The sequence below is a fragment of the Carassius carassius genome, chromosome 47, assembly GCF_963082965.1.
Source record: "Carassius carassius chromosome 47, fCarCar2.1, whole genome shotgun sequence".
Taxonomy (NCBI): Eukaryota; Metazoa; Chordata; class Actinopteri; order Cypriniformes; family Cyprinidae; genus Carassius; species Carassius carassius.
The window spans coordinates 26269723-26289446 of NC_081801.1; the positions used below are offsets into that span (position 1 = coordinate 26269723).

The following is a 19724-nucleotide window of genomic DNA, read 5'->3' on the forward strand; positions in this document are numbered from 1 at the left end:
TTATATTTGCAAAGAAAGTGCAAAAAAAAGTGTTTTGTAGCTTAATGACTGTTAAAATAGTCTCTCTCTCTCTCTCTCTCTCTCTCTCTCTCTGTCTCTCTTCCTCTAAGGGGTGTCTGGCAGCTGTATTAGCATCCTTATATGATGGCAGTGGATATTTGTTTGTGTTAGTCCACCGATATCTAATCGAAATGTAGCAAATATTTTATATGGTTGCAGTTGGAAAGGGTCCCTTCTACAAAATGAGCCCTGAAATGAAAACTGAATCATTTCATGTACATACATGTAGCCTTACCCTCATCAGAGTTTCTCTTTATTGGATTTATATGCACCTGTTAAGTTGATGTGACTTCTCAGGCTGAGATGTTGTGAGGGTGCGCACACTTATTGTCATTGACTGCACGTATTCTGACTCATCTTAAATTCTATTCATACAATTTAAAACCAAAACAAATCTGTGTTAAAGAATAATGGTCTTTCTTCAGGCATCTACTTGAAGTGGCATCTCCCCCCAAAAAAGATAAATGATTTGACGTGTGCACTTGAGAGATGACAATGAGAAACTTGAGAGATTTGTAAATGTATAACTATTCATTTAATTTCTTTATTTGACCAGGTTAAAAACTCATTGAGATTAAAATCTCTTTTGCAAGAGTGACCTTGCCAAGAAAGCAGCAACAAATAACATAATATATACAAGTTAACATCATAATACAAAACACAAATCAAAGATCACAACAACAGTTCACCAAAGGGTAAAACACATATCTTAAATTAATGTAATGATGGAAACACGCTCAGCTATAGAATGCTTTGTAGATTATTCCATGCCAAAGTAGCATTATATCCAAAAACCTTTTTCATTAGCCCAAGGGACTTTAAAATTTAAAAGATCATTTGAGCGTAGATTGTAGTGTACCTTTGATTTAGAAAAACTCAGAGACAAATGAGATGGATTTAGACCATAAATTGATGTATAAATAAAACAATACCAATTAAAACTTCTTCGGGTATACAACGATGGTTACTCAAACTTCTCATAAAAATACAATGATGTGTTTGATAACTACAACATGTAATAAAACGTAAAACACTATGAAAAACCGGATCAAGATATTTTAGATAATATCCTGGGGCATTCATATACTGTACAGTAGATCACCATAATCCAAAAGTGGTAAGAAGGAAGCAGATACCAAATATTTCCTTGCTTTAAAAGAAAATAAAGATCTATTTCTGTAGTAAAATTGCAATTTGAGCTTAAGTTTTTTAAAGTAAATTATCAATATGTAGCTTAAAATTTAACTGACTATCAAATAGGATGCCCAGGTATTTACAACTTAGAACATATTCCATTTTTGTTCCCTGGAAGGAAATAATGTCAGGAAGATTACTTGGTACAAATTTAGAATTTGAAAACAAACAAAAAAAAAAATCGTTAAACTAGTTTTATCCGTGTTTAAAACAAGCTTAAGCTGACATAAATGGAACTGAAAAATATCAAACGTTGACTGTAAAGAGTGTTGTCTGCATACAGATGTAACTTCGCATTTGGAATGGTTTCACATAAATTATTTATAAACAAGGAAAATAAAATATGTCCTAGAATAGACCCCTGAGGGACACCTTTAGAAAGTGACAAAATAGATGAAGTAGAGTCTTTTAAAAGCACAAAATGTGTTCGTCCTGAAAGATAGTTGGCAAAGTATCAGTTAGTAAGTTATATAAGGTTTTTTGATAACAGATCAATATTTCAGTGTGTGGAATGTCTTTAAAGTAAAGCTCTCTTTTAGGTGGAATTTGAAAGAGTAAGCTGTTGACCTCACCTTGAGCTTTCTGAAATCCTGTCAGTCACACACTACATTCATGTAGTTAACTTACAACTTCTGCCCTCTGGCCATGTGTTCTCCCTGTGCTTTGATGCTCTCTAATTTTGGATGAGAATTGCACGTGTCCATGCCAATACCACTGAAGTCTTCAACCTTGACAGCAAACTATCAGCCAGCTTCAATGCCATATTACCTGCCTCCCAGCCGGAAGAGAGGCCACCTGGTGTCTTTTTCAAGGCTATGTTGACTTTACTTATGTTTGACCAAAATCAATACCCATCAGGACAGTTATTACATGAATTTGATATAAGCAACTTTTTTTATTTATTTATTGCATACATAATTCCAAATGTTCCCCAAATACACAATTGCACAAAAAAATATGTCTCTCCAAAAACTATATAATTTATTTGTATGCACTTTTATGCCCTTTACTTTCTAATAAGATATCCAAGTACTAGATCAAATCGTTAAGATAAAGGAATATTTCCATCCTAGAGCTGATTATTTAACAATAACTGATTTAATAATAATGAGTCATGTCCTCCGGATTTGAGTGCAGTGATCAAATAGCATTATATTGTGTTTAGAAACAGGAGATTAATCATAATGATTCAACAATAAAAACAATTACATTCAAAATAAAATTAAAACAGCGCATTGCAACTACTCCTGTGCCAGTAACTTAATTTAGCGCAGTACTTCAACACCAACAGTGCTAACGATCTCCATGCTCAGATAATGTTGAACATGAAAGATGACACACATGGTATCATTTAAGTGTAAATAAATTGTTAAAAAAAATTAACAGTTTATTTGGCCTCAGATTATTGTTGTTTCACATTCACAGCATGTTAAAACACTCTCACTTGATCTGGAAAAACTGTATATAATTCAAAGGATCAACGAATCTTGGGTTGAATTCCAGAAAGCAGGGTAAAAAAACTCAGTAGTTTCTTAACTTAACTCAGGAGTGCAAAATAATAGTTCAGGATTTATATATATATATATATATATATATATATATATATATATATATATATATATATATATATATACAAACACACAATGGATATCAGTTATTGAAAGATATCAGTGGGAACCTCATAATGTAGTTGTGTGCCAGGTTGTGAAATTTGTGCAAGCATTTCAAAATAAGGAGCTATAAATTAATAATTATAATAATAATAATACTTTTAAAGTTTATTGAGTGTTAATATGATTTTGTAATTCAGTTTTTCAGTTGTTATAGAGACAGTGAAGAGGTTTATGATGTAGAGAAAAATGTACCGCACACACTGATTCCTTGATGCTACAGTGCTCACAATCATATATTTATTAAATCAACCAGCAAACGTGCACGCACGCACACACACACACACACACACACACACAAACACAACATATCTGAAGGAGTTAATTGTCACTTTTGGGAGTCATAATAGATTTAGACTGTGCAAGGGCCTTTTTTGCCTCTTTATCTTGAATATGGGGACATTTTAGATATTAATAAAAGTATGAAAGAAATGTAAAAAAAAAAAATCTAAATGAAAAAAAAAACAACATATTAATAATTTAAGAAAGCTTAAAGAAAGCTTAGTTATAACTTAAGCATCCAGTTTTCTGTTTGTGGTTAAGTTGATTTGGAAAGGATGAATTAACCTGATACTTTAACGATAAGTGTATTAAAAGGGAAACAGACTCTCCCAAACCCATAAATGAACATGGTAAAAATAAAAAATAGAAAAATCTGTATACTAATGTGCAAGTGACGTAACATACAGCCAAGTATGGTGACCCATACTCGGAATTTGTGCTCTGCATTTAACCCATCCAAAGTACACACACACAGCAGTGAACACACACACACACTGTGAACACACACCCGGAGCAGTGGTCAGCCATTTATACTGCAGCGCCCGGGGAGCAGTTGGGGGTTTGGTGCCTTGCTCGAGGGCACCTTAGTCATGGTATTGTCAGCCCGAGACTCAAACCCACAACCTTAGGATTAGATAGTCAAACTATCTAACCACTAGGCCACAACTTAGGTTAAGGGTTAGGTTGATTTTTTTGCATTTCACATACAAGGTCATTCTGCATAACTCAGAGTTAGTTGGTGTGATGTTTAAACAACTGCATGAGTGCAGTGTTCATATTTCCCCCTCTGTAAGTTCATATTTCTCCCTCTGTGTGCTACACAGCTGTTTACAGAGTTCCATACTGACCAAACAGAGAACATTTACCTGGGTGTATAGTGTTATTGTGACCAGAAGCACAGTATCCATGTCTATTGGCACACCTTTACTCCCGTTCATGCTCGAGTGACCCGCTCCGCTTGGTTTTTGCCTCCCAGTTCTCACTATGCTTCAGTGCTCAACAGGCCTGCTTCTGCTGGTACTTCACATCCCAGCAATCTCATTGTTCTACGGTCATATCAGAAACCTTTTCTGCCATCATTATATTTTCTAAAAGCTCCACGATTATCATGTTTGGTACAGATAAAGCCGACCTTATTTCATGGAGTGGACAACAACTGGAAGGAGTGACCTGGTGGCAACTTCTACTGGCAGAATTATAAATCCTGCCTTAAATCCCACATCAGCATGTAATTGTCTTTCCCTGACAATGCACACTGAAGGGCCCATCAAATCTGAGATGAATCAAATGATGTATGATGGCATGATGCATTAAAACCTTATGACTGTGGATTAGGATAATGGCCCAGTGTTGTTACAGTGATGCCAAGAAGATTCAAACAGTATCATTTGACTAAGCTCCTGTGGAAAGAGCTATCATAGTGCAGATCTGATCCCATCCATTCTGAGTGAGTGAAAAAGGCTGTATCAGCATACAGAGAGACATTTATAGCCATTGCATTACATTGCTATAAATACTGGCAATGAACTTTTATAGCATCAATGATTTTGTATGAAATAATCACACACAAAATAAAAGTGTTCATAAAAACACTCATATTTCATCAAAAACTACTGTGCATTTTTGACAGTGCATAAACTTTTATCTCAGCATACATAACATTTTGTCTCATACGCAGTTCTTTATGAAAATCTTTTGACTGGTAAGTGACCCGAATTAATTCACTGTTCGAGAATGCAATATTGTCTTCTGCAACAATATGACAAAGAGAACAAAAACTAATAACGACATTATATTTCTTCTTAATGTTATAAACCTCTCACCCTCACTGTAAGCAAGACAGCAATATAAACAAGTGAAAACTGTCACAAGAACTGCTGAAATCTAACCTAGAAGCTACTTTTAATGTTTTGATAAAAACTCTAAAATAGATTCGAATTTAATGTGTTTCAACATCAACTCTTTTAAACAACATAAGAAATTGGAAAATATTATGCAATACCTGAAAAGATCAGTAGTTGCACATTTAATTGTGAATATAAAATGTATTAATTAAAGTTTCACGAAATTCTCAGTATTTGAATGTACATTAACTAATGATCAAAGTTTGTGAGAGTTTAAACGTACAAAATAGCACTCAAACAGCTGAACGTTTGCGCATCTTTGGATAATTGCCTGACAAAACTATATCTCTCCTCTAATCTCTAATGATGCTTTATTCGGTCATTGTCAAAGTCCTTTGGTTCCATCGACTCCGCCTCTTTGAGAGCACTTTAGTTTTCCATCAGCGTGAGTCGGAAGAAGCGCAACCCCACTGAGGAACTCCAGGAAGACTTCACGCATAAAAGCTTCGGGATTTACGCACACAAGCCTCGCACCAGCTCGTTTCGCACACATACATTATGGGACGTACAACTAGTTGACACTTGGATAGAGCGCGCGCAAAGCATGGCTTGGATACGCTCATGTTTTTTCCTCTCTTGGTAAGTAGCAAACTGCTTTTATCGGACTTTGCATGCGTGTTTGTTTTTCTGCTTTGCTTGTTCATGTGTGAAAATGAAAATAAAGTTTTGAGTCTGTTTGCAGTGTTGGTCAGGTGTTGGCAAATCCGCCAACCGAGACGAGGATATATTTGGATAACATTACGCGCGTTTTGGATAGATTATTAGATGGATATGACAACAGACTGCGACCTGGATTTGGAGGTAGGCAAGTACTGGAATCACTTTACATATTAAAGTCTTACTTTAGAGAATGTTTAATCCAATTTTCACAGAAAATAAATTTTACTGTAAATGATTCTTTGCGTGTGAGACTTCAAGTTCTTAATCAGAAACTGTCTTGTCGCTTTGCAAGTTTGTTTTGTTTAAAGTATGTGTAGTGAATAAACTAAGGGGTTTTCTTTATTTCAAACTAATTCCATTTTATTATCTATTTATTAAAAAAAATAAACTGTAGGACCTGTCACAGAGGTTAAAACGGACATCTTTGTCACCAGCTTTGGTCCTGTTTCTGATGTGGAAATGGTATGTGAGTAAAACAGTCATATGTATGATACAAGCATACAAACATAAATCCACCATAATTGCATGTTTTCTATGCCCACTGCCTCTAGTCATGTCGGCCCTGGCTTCATTATTCTGACATTTGTGCAGGATGTCATTATAGCAGCTTAGGGATTTTAATCTGTCTGACAATCCCTGACAGTGAGGGTCCCGGCTCAGCTTTCTACCTCTGTTACACACTACACTATTTTTCTACAGTGTCCAAAGCCACCTCACTTTTCATGTGATCCACTGTGACAATCCGAAAGACAAGTCTCCACCAAGAATAGCAGGGAGAAAAAGGATAAAAAATACCATTCCAGAGTGAATGTGTACCAGCCTGAATCAGATACATATCCGATGACACTTTGCTGATGTGCTATGGTTTTTCACATTGTCTGCATTGTTGAGTTGATTTAAAACTTCCTTAATGTGTATATCTTATAAAACCCTTGAAACAATCTTTTAGGAATACACAATGGATGTGTTTTTTCGGCAAACGTGGATAGACGACCGGCTGAAATTTGAGGGCCCCATTGAGATCCTGCGACTCAACAACCTAATGGTCAGCAAGATCTGGACACCGGACACTTTCTTCCGAAATGGCAAACGTTCTATTTCGCACAACATGACCACCCCCAACAAGCTGTTCCGCATCATGCAGAACGGAACTATTCTGTACACCATGAGGTAACCTGCGTGCCAACACATTTGCTCTCCAAGTCAAAGATGCACTGCACACTTGCTCTCTAAAATGGCAGTAGAAATTAAACACTTAATAACACTTTCTTTCTTAGCAGAAAAATAAAATAAAATACAGTCGATTTTATCATATACAATATACAGGTTAACTGTAACTGTAATATAATGCTAATAATAAAGGTTCTAGGGGAAAGTGTATCAAATCAGTGCAAAACAACATTAAACACATAGTTCAGCCCAAAATTGAAATCCTGTCATCATTTACTCACCCTCATGTTGTTCCAAACCTATATGATTTATTTATTTTTATTCTGCTGAATACAAAGGAAGATATTTTGAATGTTGCAGTTGCTGGTAGCCATTAACTATACAGTATATACTATGGGAGTCAATGGCTACAAGTTACTGTTTTGTTACAAAAATTCTTCAAAATTTCTTGAATTGTGTTCAACAGACTTCCTTTTAAGGTCTAATTCTTGCTATTAACAAACCATTAACTATGACTTTCGTCTCAATGAACTTCTAATTTGCTGATTATTAACAGTTAGTAAGGCAGTTGTTTAGTTTAGGTATTGGGTAGGATATTGGGATGGAGAATATGGTCATGCAGAATATGTGCTTTATAAGAACTAATAAACAGCCAATATGTTAATAATATGTATGCCAATAAGCAACTAGTTAATAGTGAGAATTGGTTACCAAAAAATCTGAATTTTGACTTTTGGGTGAACTGTCCCTTTAATGCAAATGCAGAAAGAAGGTTTTACCAATATGGGGTGCTCACTGTATATAGTTAACTATTTGTAGTTTGATATAAATTAAAAGTTATGCTTTTACTGTTTTCAGGTTAACCATCAATGCTGAGTGTCCCATGCGGCTGATCAATTTTCCAATGGATGGACATTCATGTCCTTTGAAATTTGGCAGCTGTAAGTATGTTTAAAATGGCACATATTTCCTCTGAAGGGATCTACTGGTATGACTGACTTGAGTCTGGATCTGTGTCTAATATAGATGCCTACCCAATAAGTGAGATTGTTTACACGTGGAAGAAAGGGCCATTATTTTCAGTGGAGGTTCCTCAGGAGAGTTCCAGCCTGCTTCAGTATGATCTCATTGGACAGACGGTGTCTAGTGAGAGGCTGAAGTCAAACACAGGTATGAGCTTTGAGACGTATGATTCAGTGACAAATGTGTTCTGTTTTGCCGAGCACCCATTCTGACAGCTTTCTTAATGCAAACCTCTTAAAACATTGTCATGATTTCAATAAATGTTAAACATATGGGTTGAATCTGTGTTGATGGATTTTTCTTTTTGTCTTGAATGTATTTCTACTATTTCACTGATCTCTCACAGGTGAATACATAGTCATGACGGTGTACTTCCACCTGCAGAGGAAAATGGGTTTCTTCTTGATCCAGACATACATCCCGTGCATTATGACTGTGATCCTGGCACAGGTCTCCTTCTGGATCGACAAAGAGTCAGTACCGGCCAGAACTGTGTTTGGTAAGTCTTTGTTTTTATTTCCTATTTAATTGTACATTAGTCGAGCTCACTGCACAGGCACCAGTATGCTAAAACTAAAGTGCATGGCATTTTATGCATACAAAATCAGATTTGAAATGAGACCTTGTATTTTAGACTTAGTGAGCTGCAGCATTTTATGGCAAGCTCATAGTTTCCAGACATTACGGTTGTTCTGAAAGGTAGGCAGCAACATTATTTCTTCTAAGATCATTATATATTCTGTTTCCTGTGTTTTATTCACACAAAATGCAATCCTAGCATGCATAGCAACAAGCTCAGTGAAAACAATCCAGGTAGTGGACGAAGTGGTAGAAATTACTTATAAGTAATCAGTACCAATTCAATAGTCTATTGAGACTACTGAATTATTTTAATAAGGCTATTTAGACTGTTTAAACGATTTATTCTCTGTTCATAATTAACTGACTTTGGCTCAATAGTTATGAGTTATGAGTTGCTGCATAATATCGACTGTTTCATATCAGTCACTTTTGAGGCTCAGTTTCAGTTAGAATTCTGTTTTAAAAGGCAGCTGTCTATGTAGGCTGTAGAGTGCAAGGTGGCTCACTAAGTTTAGGAACTGAGCCACAGAAAGCAGGTGCAGGCTCTAAACTTTCACTTTGTCCTCATTGCTTTTTCGGTTAATTAATTTGGTATGTATGAATGAAGCATATGTCTTTGTGATCTCCCTCTTGTGTTTGAATGGGGCCATTAGAATGAGCTTATTGGGCAATTAGGAGTGTATCAGTCTATAACCTAAAGTTTCTCTCTATGAAAGACACATCAGCATGAAACAATTAAAGCCTGTGTCATATTCAATTTGCATTCAATTTGAGGGTGAAACTGTTTTGGATTCATATTTGAATTTTCTAATGAAAGGCGTCTTGTTTGGGGTACTATATATCTAAACTCTTATAGACAATAATGCAAAGATTGCGATAAAAAAAAAGTTTTTACCCACCGGTCAATAAAGTTGCCTAAAAGCCCCAAAAATTAACATTCTGTCATCATTTACTCACCCTGAAGTCATTTAAAAAAATAAAAGAAGATATTTTAAAAGATTGTGTGCACTTGACGGTAGCCACTGACTTCCATAGTACTGACAAAAAAAATCATTCTTCAAAAGATCTTCTTTTGTGTTCAACAGAAGATTCATGCAGGTTTGGAATGACACAAGGTTGAGTAAATGATGACAGATCTTTCATTTTTGGGTGAGTGATCTCTTTAAATGGGCTAATTGGGATATGTTCATGTTCTGCTGATAAAGTCACAACTTGAGTAAAAATAGATAAATAAATGGCTTCGCTCTTAGTGAGGTGTGAGATGTCAGATGAGATGTTTCTGCAAGCAAACACCGCACGTGTGGAGAGGTGAGTCACCTACAGCATCTTTCTCAGTTCTGTCTCAGTTCTAAGGTGAAAGTGTTATTCCCGTGAAAAGAGATGTGAAAGAAAACTTAATACGGTGTAAAAAGAAATGAAGTGATTGTTCTAACAAATGTAGAGATGAATAGTCGGAAGCACTTACTGTTCATATCCATTGTAGTTGCTCTACATCACAGTCTTCTTCCACTAAAAGCTGAAATGTCCCAGAGCATTGGGTTCAGAGATGGAACTGACTGAGGTTCATTTGGACCTTTGAACTTTGAACTTTTTGCCCTTAAAAGCATTCTTATGCCCCAAGGAATTGTGTTTGTGCCTTTGCTTTATACATTTAATTTCAGGTTTATTTAACAGGGACAATGCAGACTATTAATACATAATTAAATGTACATTGTGCCAGAATTAGCCCAAAGGCTATTTTACATCTGCTGTCCCTGGACAGATCTTAAGATGTCACAACTTAAAAAAAATAAAAATAAAATTAAACAGAAAGATTAAAATATTACATACATGTTAGAGCCAGCCAACCTCATCGGCATAGCACAAGAAACACAAACAAACAAACAGACAGGACAGAGAAGACCGGATAGCAGCAAGATTTCATATCAAATATAATGTTGACAGTCCTGATTACCTGTTAGCCACTTCTTTAAATTAATTTTAAAAGAAGCATATGTTTTAAAATTCCTAATGTGAATTGGAATAAGGTTCCATTCACGAACAGCCCTGACTGAGAAAGCTGTTTGACCAAGTGCACTCTTCCTAAACGGAACAATGCAGTCACCTCTTGCTGCACTCCTTGTTGATCTGCAAGCATTTGGTGCTGTTCTCACAAACTGGCACAATACAGGAGGAGCCAGTCCATGCAAAATTTTGTACACAAGACAGAGATCTGCATATATAATCAAGTTTTCGAAATTCAACAGACTATATTTTTTAAAACATGACAATGATGATAATATATGGATTTCCTATCAAGTACTTTAATAGTTTCCTTATATTGGGAGAGTAGTGGTTTGAGATAAGTGTTTCTAGCTTGTGACCAGGTTGTCAAACAATAAGTTATATGTGATACTGAACTGTTGCGGTTTTGCTGGTGTGTAAGGAAGGCGCACAAGGAAGAAGATATACAAAAGGTACTTTTAATGATCGAGGGAGAATAAGGGCACATCCAACATAATACATAAAGTCAACTTAATCATGGACGAGGAGGAACTAAACAGACAGGGTATTTAAGAACATGGGAAGTAATCAGGGAAATGGAGACAGGTGGGGATAAATCAAATCAACCAAACAAGAACAGGAAAAAGAACAAATAAGGAAACTGAAAGTCACCGAATGTAACAGTTCGCCCCCTCCCGGAATGGTGCGTCCTCGCACCGCAAGAGGAATACCAGTGGAGGGAGGGTGGGGGTTCTGGAGGCGGGCGCGGGGCAGGCAAGGGGCAGGCAAATAGGGAGCAAGGAGCTTGGAACCAGGGCAGAGTGGATGGAGGGAGGAGCCTGGAGCAGGAGAAGCCATATGGTGCTCCAGAGACCAGCCAGGATGTAGATCCATTGTGGAGTCAACGGCGGGAGGAGCCATGGTGGAGGAGGAGCCGACGAAACCAGGGGGCCGACAGACGGAGACTGCGCTGGTGGTTGAGGAGCCCATGATGGAGCAGAGCAGCCGCAGAGCTAGGGTGAAGCCGAGGATCCAGAGGGCCAAGGTGGAGCAGAAGGCCCAGGCGACCAAGGCGGAGGTGGAGCACTGGAAGACCACTGAAGAGCCGGAGTGACTGAGGATGGAGGCGGAACCAGAGGGGAGAAGGAGCCAGACAGAGCCGGAGGGATGGAGTTACGAGGCAAAGCCAGAGGAATTGAAACCAGGGGCAGCGGATGGTAGATGACTGACCAAGGTGGAGCCGGAGGGAAGAGGGAGCCCGATGGAGCTGGTGGGATGCCGGGCCACGGCGGAGATGAGGGAGCCAAGAGCCAAGGCGGAGCCGCTGGGTCGAAGGACCGAGGAGGAGTCCAGGGCTCGGATGCTGGAGGTGGAGACAGGGAATTCACACACCAAGGCGGAGCTGGAGACTGGAAGTCCTGCGGCGAACCATCGCTCCCAGATGGTGCTGACTGAGGGTGAGCTGTGGGACTGACTGGCACCAGCGGAGATGAGGTCGAGGAACTGGCTGGTCTAGGAGGAGATGAGAGCAGTGGATGGGAGGGAACCCAGGAGGATCAGGGCTGGACAGAGCCAGCAGAAAAACAGGAGATACGGGGCTGGACTGAACCAGCGGAAGTGGAGCAGAGGAACTGGCAGGTCTAGGAGGGTGCGGGAGAAGGAGGCTGGGAGGGAATACAGGAGATTCAGGGCTTGGCGGAACCAGCGGAGACACAGGAGATTCAGGGCTTGGCAGAACCAGCGGAGACATAGGAGATACAGGGCTGGGCGGAACCAGCGGAGAAACAGGAGATTCAGGGCTGGACAAAACCAACGGAGAAACAGAAAATTCAGGGCTGGATGGAACCAGTGGAGAAATAGAAAATTCAGGGCTGGACGGAACCAGCGGAGAAACAGAAAATTCAGGGCTGGATAGAACCAGCGGAGAAACAGAAAATTCAGGGCTGGACGGAACCAGCGGAGACACAGAAAATTCAGGGCTGGACGGAACTAGTGGAGAAACAAAAATTCAGGGCTGGATGGAACCAGCGGAGAAACAGGAGATTCAGGACTGGGCGGAACCAGCGGAAAGGGAACAGAGGAACTGACTGGTCTAGGAGGAGGTAGGAGTGGGAGGCTGGGAGGGAATACAGGAGATTCAGGGCTGGACGGAACCAGGGGAGAAACAGAAAATTCAGGCCTGGGCAGAACCAGCAGAGACACAGGAGATTCAGGGCCGGACAGAACCAGCGGAGAAACAGGAAATTCAGGGCTGGACGGAACCAGCGGAGAAATGGGGGATTCAGGGTTTACCTCCACAAACCAGTCTATAAGGTCCATTACTTCCTCCATATACTTCCCAGAAACAGAATGCAGCTCACCCTCAGTTGCAGGAGTGTGGGCAAGGCTTTCCTCCACGCCCTCGATCTCCACCATTAGTCCCACGATACACGGTGTTGCCAGCTCAAACACCTGGTCAGTAGCGCTCTCGAGTCCTTGTTGTACGACCATGACAGGCTCGGGCTCTGCACTGTGGTGGTCTCTAGCTCCATGTGGAGGGATGGCGGCTGGCTGGTCTCTGGGTCGGGAGTGGGGCTGGAGATATCCTCTTCAGTGGGACCGACTGTGAATGGGGATCCATTTTTCTCCAGCACCCACTCCACGAAGGTGGCGAAATCCTCTCTGGGACCGTTCGCTGGTATGCGTGACTTACACCGCTCCCTCAGTCCGGTGTAATAGAAATTAGAGAGTGAGCGGTCGGGGAAGTGGGTAAGGCACGCCAGATCTAAAAAGTCCCTGGTATGGTCCTCCAGCGAATGGTCCAGTTGCTCCAGGCATAGGAGTCGGACTTCTGGGATTGCCATTCCGAGAGGGGAAAACAAAAAATAAAAAGAAAGAAAAACGCCACTAAACTACACTTTTGGTCAGTGTTTCTGTTACAGGTTTTGCTGGTGTGTAAGGAAGGCGCACGAGGAAGACGATATACAAAAGGTACTTTTAATGATCGAGGGAGAATAAGGGCACAGCCAACATAATACATAAAGTCAACTTAATCACAGACGAGGAGGAACTAAACAGACAAGGTATTTAAGAACATGGGAGGTAATCATGGAAATGGAGACAGGTGGGGATAAATCAAATCAACCAAACAAGAACGGGAAAAAGACCAAATAAGGAAACTGAAAGTCACTGAATGTAACATGAACATCATAGCGGCCCATTTTGACATGCAGCTACGGACTTATCTAAAATTTGCCAGGTTGTACTTAATGCGATTACAAACCTTCTTAATCTGTAATTTAAAAGTAAGATTGTTATCTATATATACTCCAAGGTATTTAAAATCTGAGACGACTTGTAGTCTCTTCCCTGCTACGACTACATCAGGTTCTACACAGCAGCTTTTAGATTTACTAAAAAACATACATACAGTTTTGGATACATTCAGTTGAAAGCAGTTGTGATTTACCCATTCTGTAATCTTTTGAATTGAGTTTGATAGCAGATTAGCAGCTTGTGCTGCACTGTTAGCATGTACAAAGATTACTGTGTCATTTGCATAGATTTGGATGTTGGCATTAGGACAAACATTTGGCAAGTCATTTATATACAAAAAAAAAAGTGGACCCAAAGGAGAGCCCTGTGGGACACCTGCAGACAAGGCAATAACATCTGATTGATGATTCCTAACTCTAACAAACTGTGTCCGATGTGTTAAATAAGATTCTACCCATTTAATTGTGCCTATATCAAAATTAAAAGTTTGTAATTTAGATAAAAGAACTCCATGATTAATGGTGTCAAAAGCTTTTTTTAAATCTAGCAAAACAGCACCAACAACCCCTCCTTGATCCAACTGTGACTTGACTTTGTCAACGAAATAGCAATTGGCTGTTTCTGTTGAATGATTAATATGTAAGCCAAATTGATATTGATGTAAAGAATAAGAACTGGTATTTAAATGATTTATCATTTGTTCTAAGACAAGTTTTTCGGCCACCTTGCAAACCACCAGCAGGATACTAATAGGTCTATAGTTTATAGTATAGGTCTATACATTTCCATTCTTGCTAGGGACCCGTAAAACGTGTTCTCCTGTAAATCGGATCTGTCTAGATCATAACCTTTGATTTGAAGCTGAAGTTGAATATTCAATGAGTTTTTTAACTAGATTGTGGAGACTCAAGTTGTATTTATCTGTGAAAGACATCCGTTTGATAGGACCATGAGGATGAAAAGAGTAAATGAGCTATGTTGATATTTATTATAGTAGTTATGAGTGCTACTTATGAGACTGGAGTTGAACTATTCAAGTGCATTGCTTTTAGACATAATGTGTTCATGTCTCTTCTGTGCGTAATTAAACTGGGCTGCATTTCCCAAAAGCATTGTGTGCAGATTGTAGAGATCATTGATGCATTTGGCTTCAACAGTCTACTTAGGCTAATGATGCTTTTGGGAAACACAGCTCTGTGTATGGGACATCTATCAGATTCTGTTGAGCACCTGAGAAAAGAGCTGTTCAAAAAGATAGTTCAGAATCACATGAGAGTTAATAAATGATGATTCAGGTGGAATATTTGTTTGAGTCCTAGTGTTTATGTTTATGTTTGTTCAGCTCTGTTTATAGAGACTGGGCGCTACAAGCAAACCTGATCCCTAGACAGCTCAGCTTCCCATTAGGTCCATTTATAATGGACTGCTGTTATGTCTCTAAAGGGCTTAGTCATCTAGAATCAAGCTTTGTGCTTGCCATATAATGTCAGTATCTCTATTAAGACCTGGGTATGTTTCATCGTTACTGTCCTCATAGCAGATACTCCCTCTCTTAAATTTAGTCTCTCCTTGGGTGAGAAAATGTATCTAATCTGTTCAGCCCATTGACACCATGAGCTGCCCTATAGATCACCCACAGCAGGCCATCAAAACAACAGCAAGCCAGTCCTGATGTGGATAGCTTGGCAGATTGTATCAGCAATACCTTTGCCCTCAAAGTAACAGGTTTTGAGAAGATGGGGCATAGCATGGTGAAAAAAAGCAGAAAGACCAGATTTGTTTTACTTATGTGAGATGTATATTTAAAACTGAACCTTACAAAACGGAAAGTAAAGTGACAGCACACAAGATGATTTGTCATAGAGTTTGCTCTCAACAGAAAATAATGAAAGTTGCAACCCAGGCTCATTCAGTAATCTAAGCAATGTTGCAGTTATGGATTTAATTTACTTAAACATTTTCTGTTCAGATTTTCACCAAACAGAAACGCATCATTGACACTGGCAAACCACATCTTATTGACAACTTGATAACTTATTTGCTTCCTTAATTATTTGTGTTCATACAGTATACCATTGTTAAATTACAATGCCACGAAACAATATTGTGTGTTTGAATGTCTTCTATCATTGATCTTTATAAACCATGGTCAGGGTCCTCCTATCAACATTAAAATCCTTAATTTCCGGGGTAGACCTACATTGTCTTGCCTTCTTATGTACGTGTTCCACGTGTTTCTGTCATTAATAATTGTGGCCAATGCATTGCTACCCTTAATAGTACCTTGCTTATATGAACATTCAACCATGCTTGTCCTTCTTTGATCCCCGAAACATAATTCCTTGCTTTTTTTTGTTTGTTTGTTTGTTTGTTTTTTTGTATGTGTGTGTTTTTACGTTCAAAGTAGATTACTATTGTCAAACTACTTAACAAGATTTACAATGTACTCGAAATAAGTTGGACTTTTGACATCAATTTGACAAGAAATAAAAGCCAAGTCATCAGTGTATCTAACATTATTGTTCCAAACATTCAAAAAAAGAAAAGAAGAGAAAACTCAATGAAATATAAAAAGGCCATTCTTTTCTCATAAAATAAAAATCCCTTGCCTTTGGGTAACTATTTTATGAATATAATTTATTAAATGAAGCAACACTTGTCAAACAGATGCACTGCTTTAGATGATAAGTTATTAAATAATGTTATCCGCCATCTCTTCCATTTGAATCTCAAAGGCTTTTCAGCCCTTACTGAACTAATGCCTGTTATTTATCCTGGAGCTTTTCCACAGGAGTTCATACAGAGCTTTGAGTAAATGACCTATTCAATAGAGCCAACATGCGGCAGCGGCCCATTGGTCTCTCTGATCCTTTATGAAATAACTATACAATTCCCCCCACCTCACATTTTCCCATCAGCCCTTTTATGTTGGTGCTCAGAAGCATGGGAGAAATGATCCAATTCCATATCCTTTTAATAATAATAACAAGAGTGAAGAAAAATGCAAAACGAGAAACAGAAATGAGTTCAGCAGCATGACATCCATACAAACACAAGACCAGTGCAGAAACACAGGAAACACACAAACATCATATGAGGGAAAAAAAAGGCTGCACTTCCAGTATATGTCCTTAACTTCATGTTGTCTGAGACAGTGTCAGTAGTCTGATGAAATGCATTAACAGAAAAATTCTCCTAGTCAAATTTAGTTTAGGGACCAATTCTTACTACTAACTAGCTGCTTATTAGCATGCATATTTCTATGTTCATATTTTAGACCCCTTAATCCACCCCATACCTAAACTTAACAACTACCTTACTTACTATTCATAAGCAGCAAACTGGGAGTTTATTGAGGCAAAAGTCATAGTCAGTAGTTAATTCATATGAGAATCGGTCCCCAAACTAAAATGTAATAATTTACAATTTTCAAAACAAGAGTTTTTCAAGTTCATAAAGTTTTCTGCATTTTGAAAGGGACATGACATTCAGCCAAGTATGGTGACCCATACTCAGAATTCATGCTCTGCATTTAACCCATCAAAAGTGCACACACACAGAGCAGTGAACACACACACACACTGTGAGCACACACCCGGAGCAGTGGGCATCATTTATGCTGCGGCGCCCGGGGAGCAGTTGGGGGTTCGATGCCTTGCTCAAGGGCACCTAAGTCGTGGTATTGAAGGTGGAGAGAGAACTGTACATGCACTCCCCCCACCCACAATTCCTGCCGGCCCGGGACTCGAACTCACAACCTTTCGATTGCAAGTCCGACTCTCTAACCATTAGGCCACGACTTCCCTGTAAATTTTATTTATTTATTTACTTTTTATTTTATTTTCTTTCATTACATATCAGGATTGGGTTGAACTGAGGCAAAGTTGAACCTAATTGACTGAGAACAGAACAGGAATTATAACTAGACTTACAAAGATCAGTCAAGCTAACTGGATTATTTATTTATTTATTTCATGTATTCTCGACAGGCATCACCACAGTACTAACCATGACCACACTGAGCATCAGCGCTCGTCACTCATTCCCCAAGGTCTCCTATGCCACCGCCATGGACTGGTTCATCGCTGTCTGCTTCGCGTTCGTCTTCTCAGCCCTTATCGAGTTTGCTGCTGTCAACTATTTCTCCACCTTGCAGGCCAATAAGGAGCTTCGGCGGGTCAACAGGGCCTGTGCCGCGGTCAGAAGTGATGGAGAACTTGCTACGGTAATTCTTTGTGCCTCCATTCATTCCAGCCTCTCTTCTCTCTCCCCCTCAATTTTAGCTGATAAGAGGCACACTAGACGAAAGTGGCCTCCCTAGCCATTTTACTGCTGCAGATTATATAATCAGTTCAATGTAGCAAAACATCCAAGTGAAAGCATGCCAGGCTCAAAGCGTGGAGATCTATCCTCTGTGTCTCGCATGATTGCTGGAGGCGGTAGACGCAATGCCATCGTACTCTTGCCTGGAGTGAGTAAATTAATGTGTGGAGTCACAGCCTGAGTTCCACTGCTTGTAATGTCATAGGCATAATGACAGAGACGGTTTCTCAGATTTGTGCATGGTATAAACTCTGAATTGTAGCAGTGTGGAATGGAAGTGCTTCTTTTGAAGAAGCTCAATGTCAGAGGCTGGTGTAAAAACAACTTTACAGTAACAGGCTTATGGCATGATCGTCCCATACAAGTGTTTTTACACCAGTGTAGCATTTTCCTTTTCTAGCAGGTTTCCTGAATGCCCCCATGTGAGAAATTGTCTCTAAACTAATGTCTTACCTAATTTGGATATTTAAATATTCAAGTTTTCAATATCCCAGTTTCTAATTCTTGAACAGGGTAAACAACAGTTGATTGGGCTAATTAATAAGATACCATACCATTTACCCAGTTGATCAATCGCAGACAATTGCAGTGTATTACAAGTTTTCGGAAATGGAATACTTAAATATGTAAATGAGGCAATATATAATTCAATAAGCACTAATTTGCATACAGATATCTAAATACTGGACAGAGCCGATTTAAAAACTTGTCTGTAGTTTGATTTCCTGAAGAGTGGAATCACTGTGGCTTCTTTAAAACACAGTGCTTTAACATGTCAAAAAAAAGATGAAATAAGCATACATGCTGGCTCTTTCGAAGAACAGTGCAACAGTGAACATTAATGAACTACATGTAAAGAGCCAGAGAAGGGTGTGAATGTCCCATTGCCTTGGGTATTTAGTCTGAGTTAGGTGCTGCCTGTTGCGGTGTCAAAAATAGCTGCGATATTATGGCAGCGTGAGCCAGGTGCTCCCTGGGTGAATTCACGTTGCAGAAGGGGCGACACAGTGGTCTGCAGCTGACACTCACAGCTTGGAAACCTGTTCAACGATGGAACCGAGTCAAAGCTGGTGCTCCATGCCAAAACTTTCCTAAGGCTAAGGCGCTGAAAACATGAGCCATAAATAACCTTGTTCACTCAGAGTAAAGACTGATTAAAGTTCATTTTACAGATGGTATTGTTGCCCACCTGCTCTAAATATGATTTAGTGGTTACGACCTACTTATAATATTACATTATCACATAAAATTAGCTATATTGCATACAGCAGTTCGGTAACACTTTAGGGCACAATTCTCAATAGTTGCTTATTAGCATGCATATTACTAGCATTTTGGGTGTTTATTAGTACTTATAAAGCACATATTAATGCCTTATTCTGCATAACCATATTCTACCATATAACCATATAACTAAACTTAATAACTATCTTACTAACTATTAATAAGCAGCAAATTAGGAGTTTATCGAGGTAAAAGTCATAGTTAATAGTGAGAATTGGACCTTAACATAAAGTGTGACGAAAAGTTCTTTACAGAGACATTAACTGGTTAAAGTTGGTGAGATAGCCTCCGGGGAATTTTTTTTTATTAATTAAATTAAATTAAATTAAATTAA

The 19724-nt window shown here is 38.9% G+C and overlaps 1 protein-coding gene across 2 annotated transcripts in view; it reads left to right on the forward strand.

Annotated features, from left to right (window-relative positions):
• The first annotated feature begins 5470 nt into the window (after nucleotides 1-5470).
• LOC132130589 (gamma-aminobutyric acid receptor subunit alpha-6-like) overlaps nucleotides 5471-19724 on the forward strand; it is a 33181-nt gene continuing 18927 nt past the window's right edge. Inside the window, exons 1-8 of one of the 2 annotated variants that reach the window (XM_059542339.1) lie at nucleotides 5471-5689; nucleotides 5793-5911; nucleotides 6165-6232; nucleotides 6720-6940; nucleotides 7799-7881; nucleotides 7967-8110; nucleotides 8310-8462; nucleotides 17773-18008. In XM_059542339.1, the coding sequence (XP_059398322.1) occupies nucleotides 5655-5689; nucleotides 5793-5911; nucleotides 6165-6232; nucleotides 6720-6940; nucleotides 7799-7881; nucleotides 7967-8110; nucleotides 8310-8462; nucleotides 17773-18008 (1059 nt within the window). In that variant the 5' untranslated portion in view covers nucleotides 5471-5654. The remainder of the gene's footprint in view (nucleotides 5690-5792; nucleotides 5912-6164; nucleotides 6233-6719; nucleotides 6941-7798; nucleotides 7882-7966; nucleotides 8111-8309; nucleotides 8463-17772; nucleotides 18009-19724) is intronic. The other variant, XM_059542340.1, reaches the window with a different exon arrangement.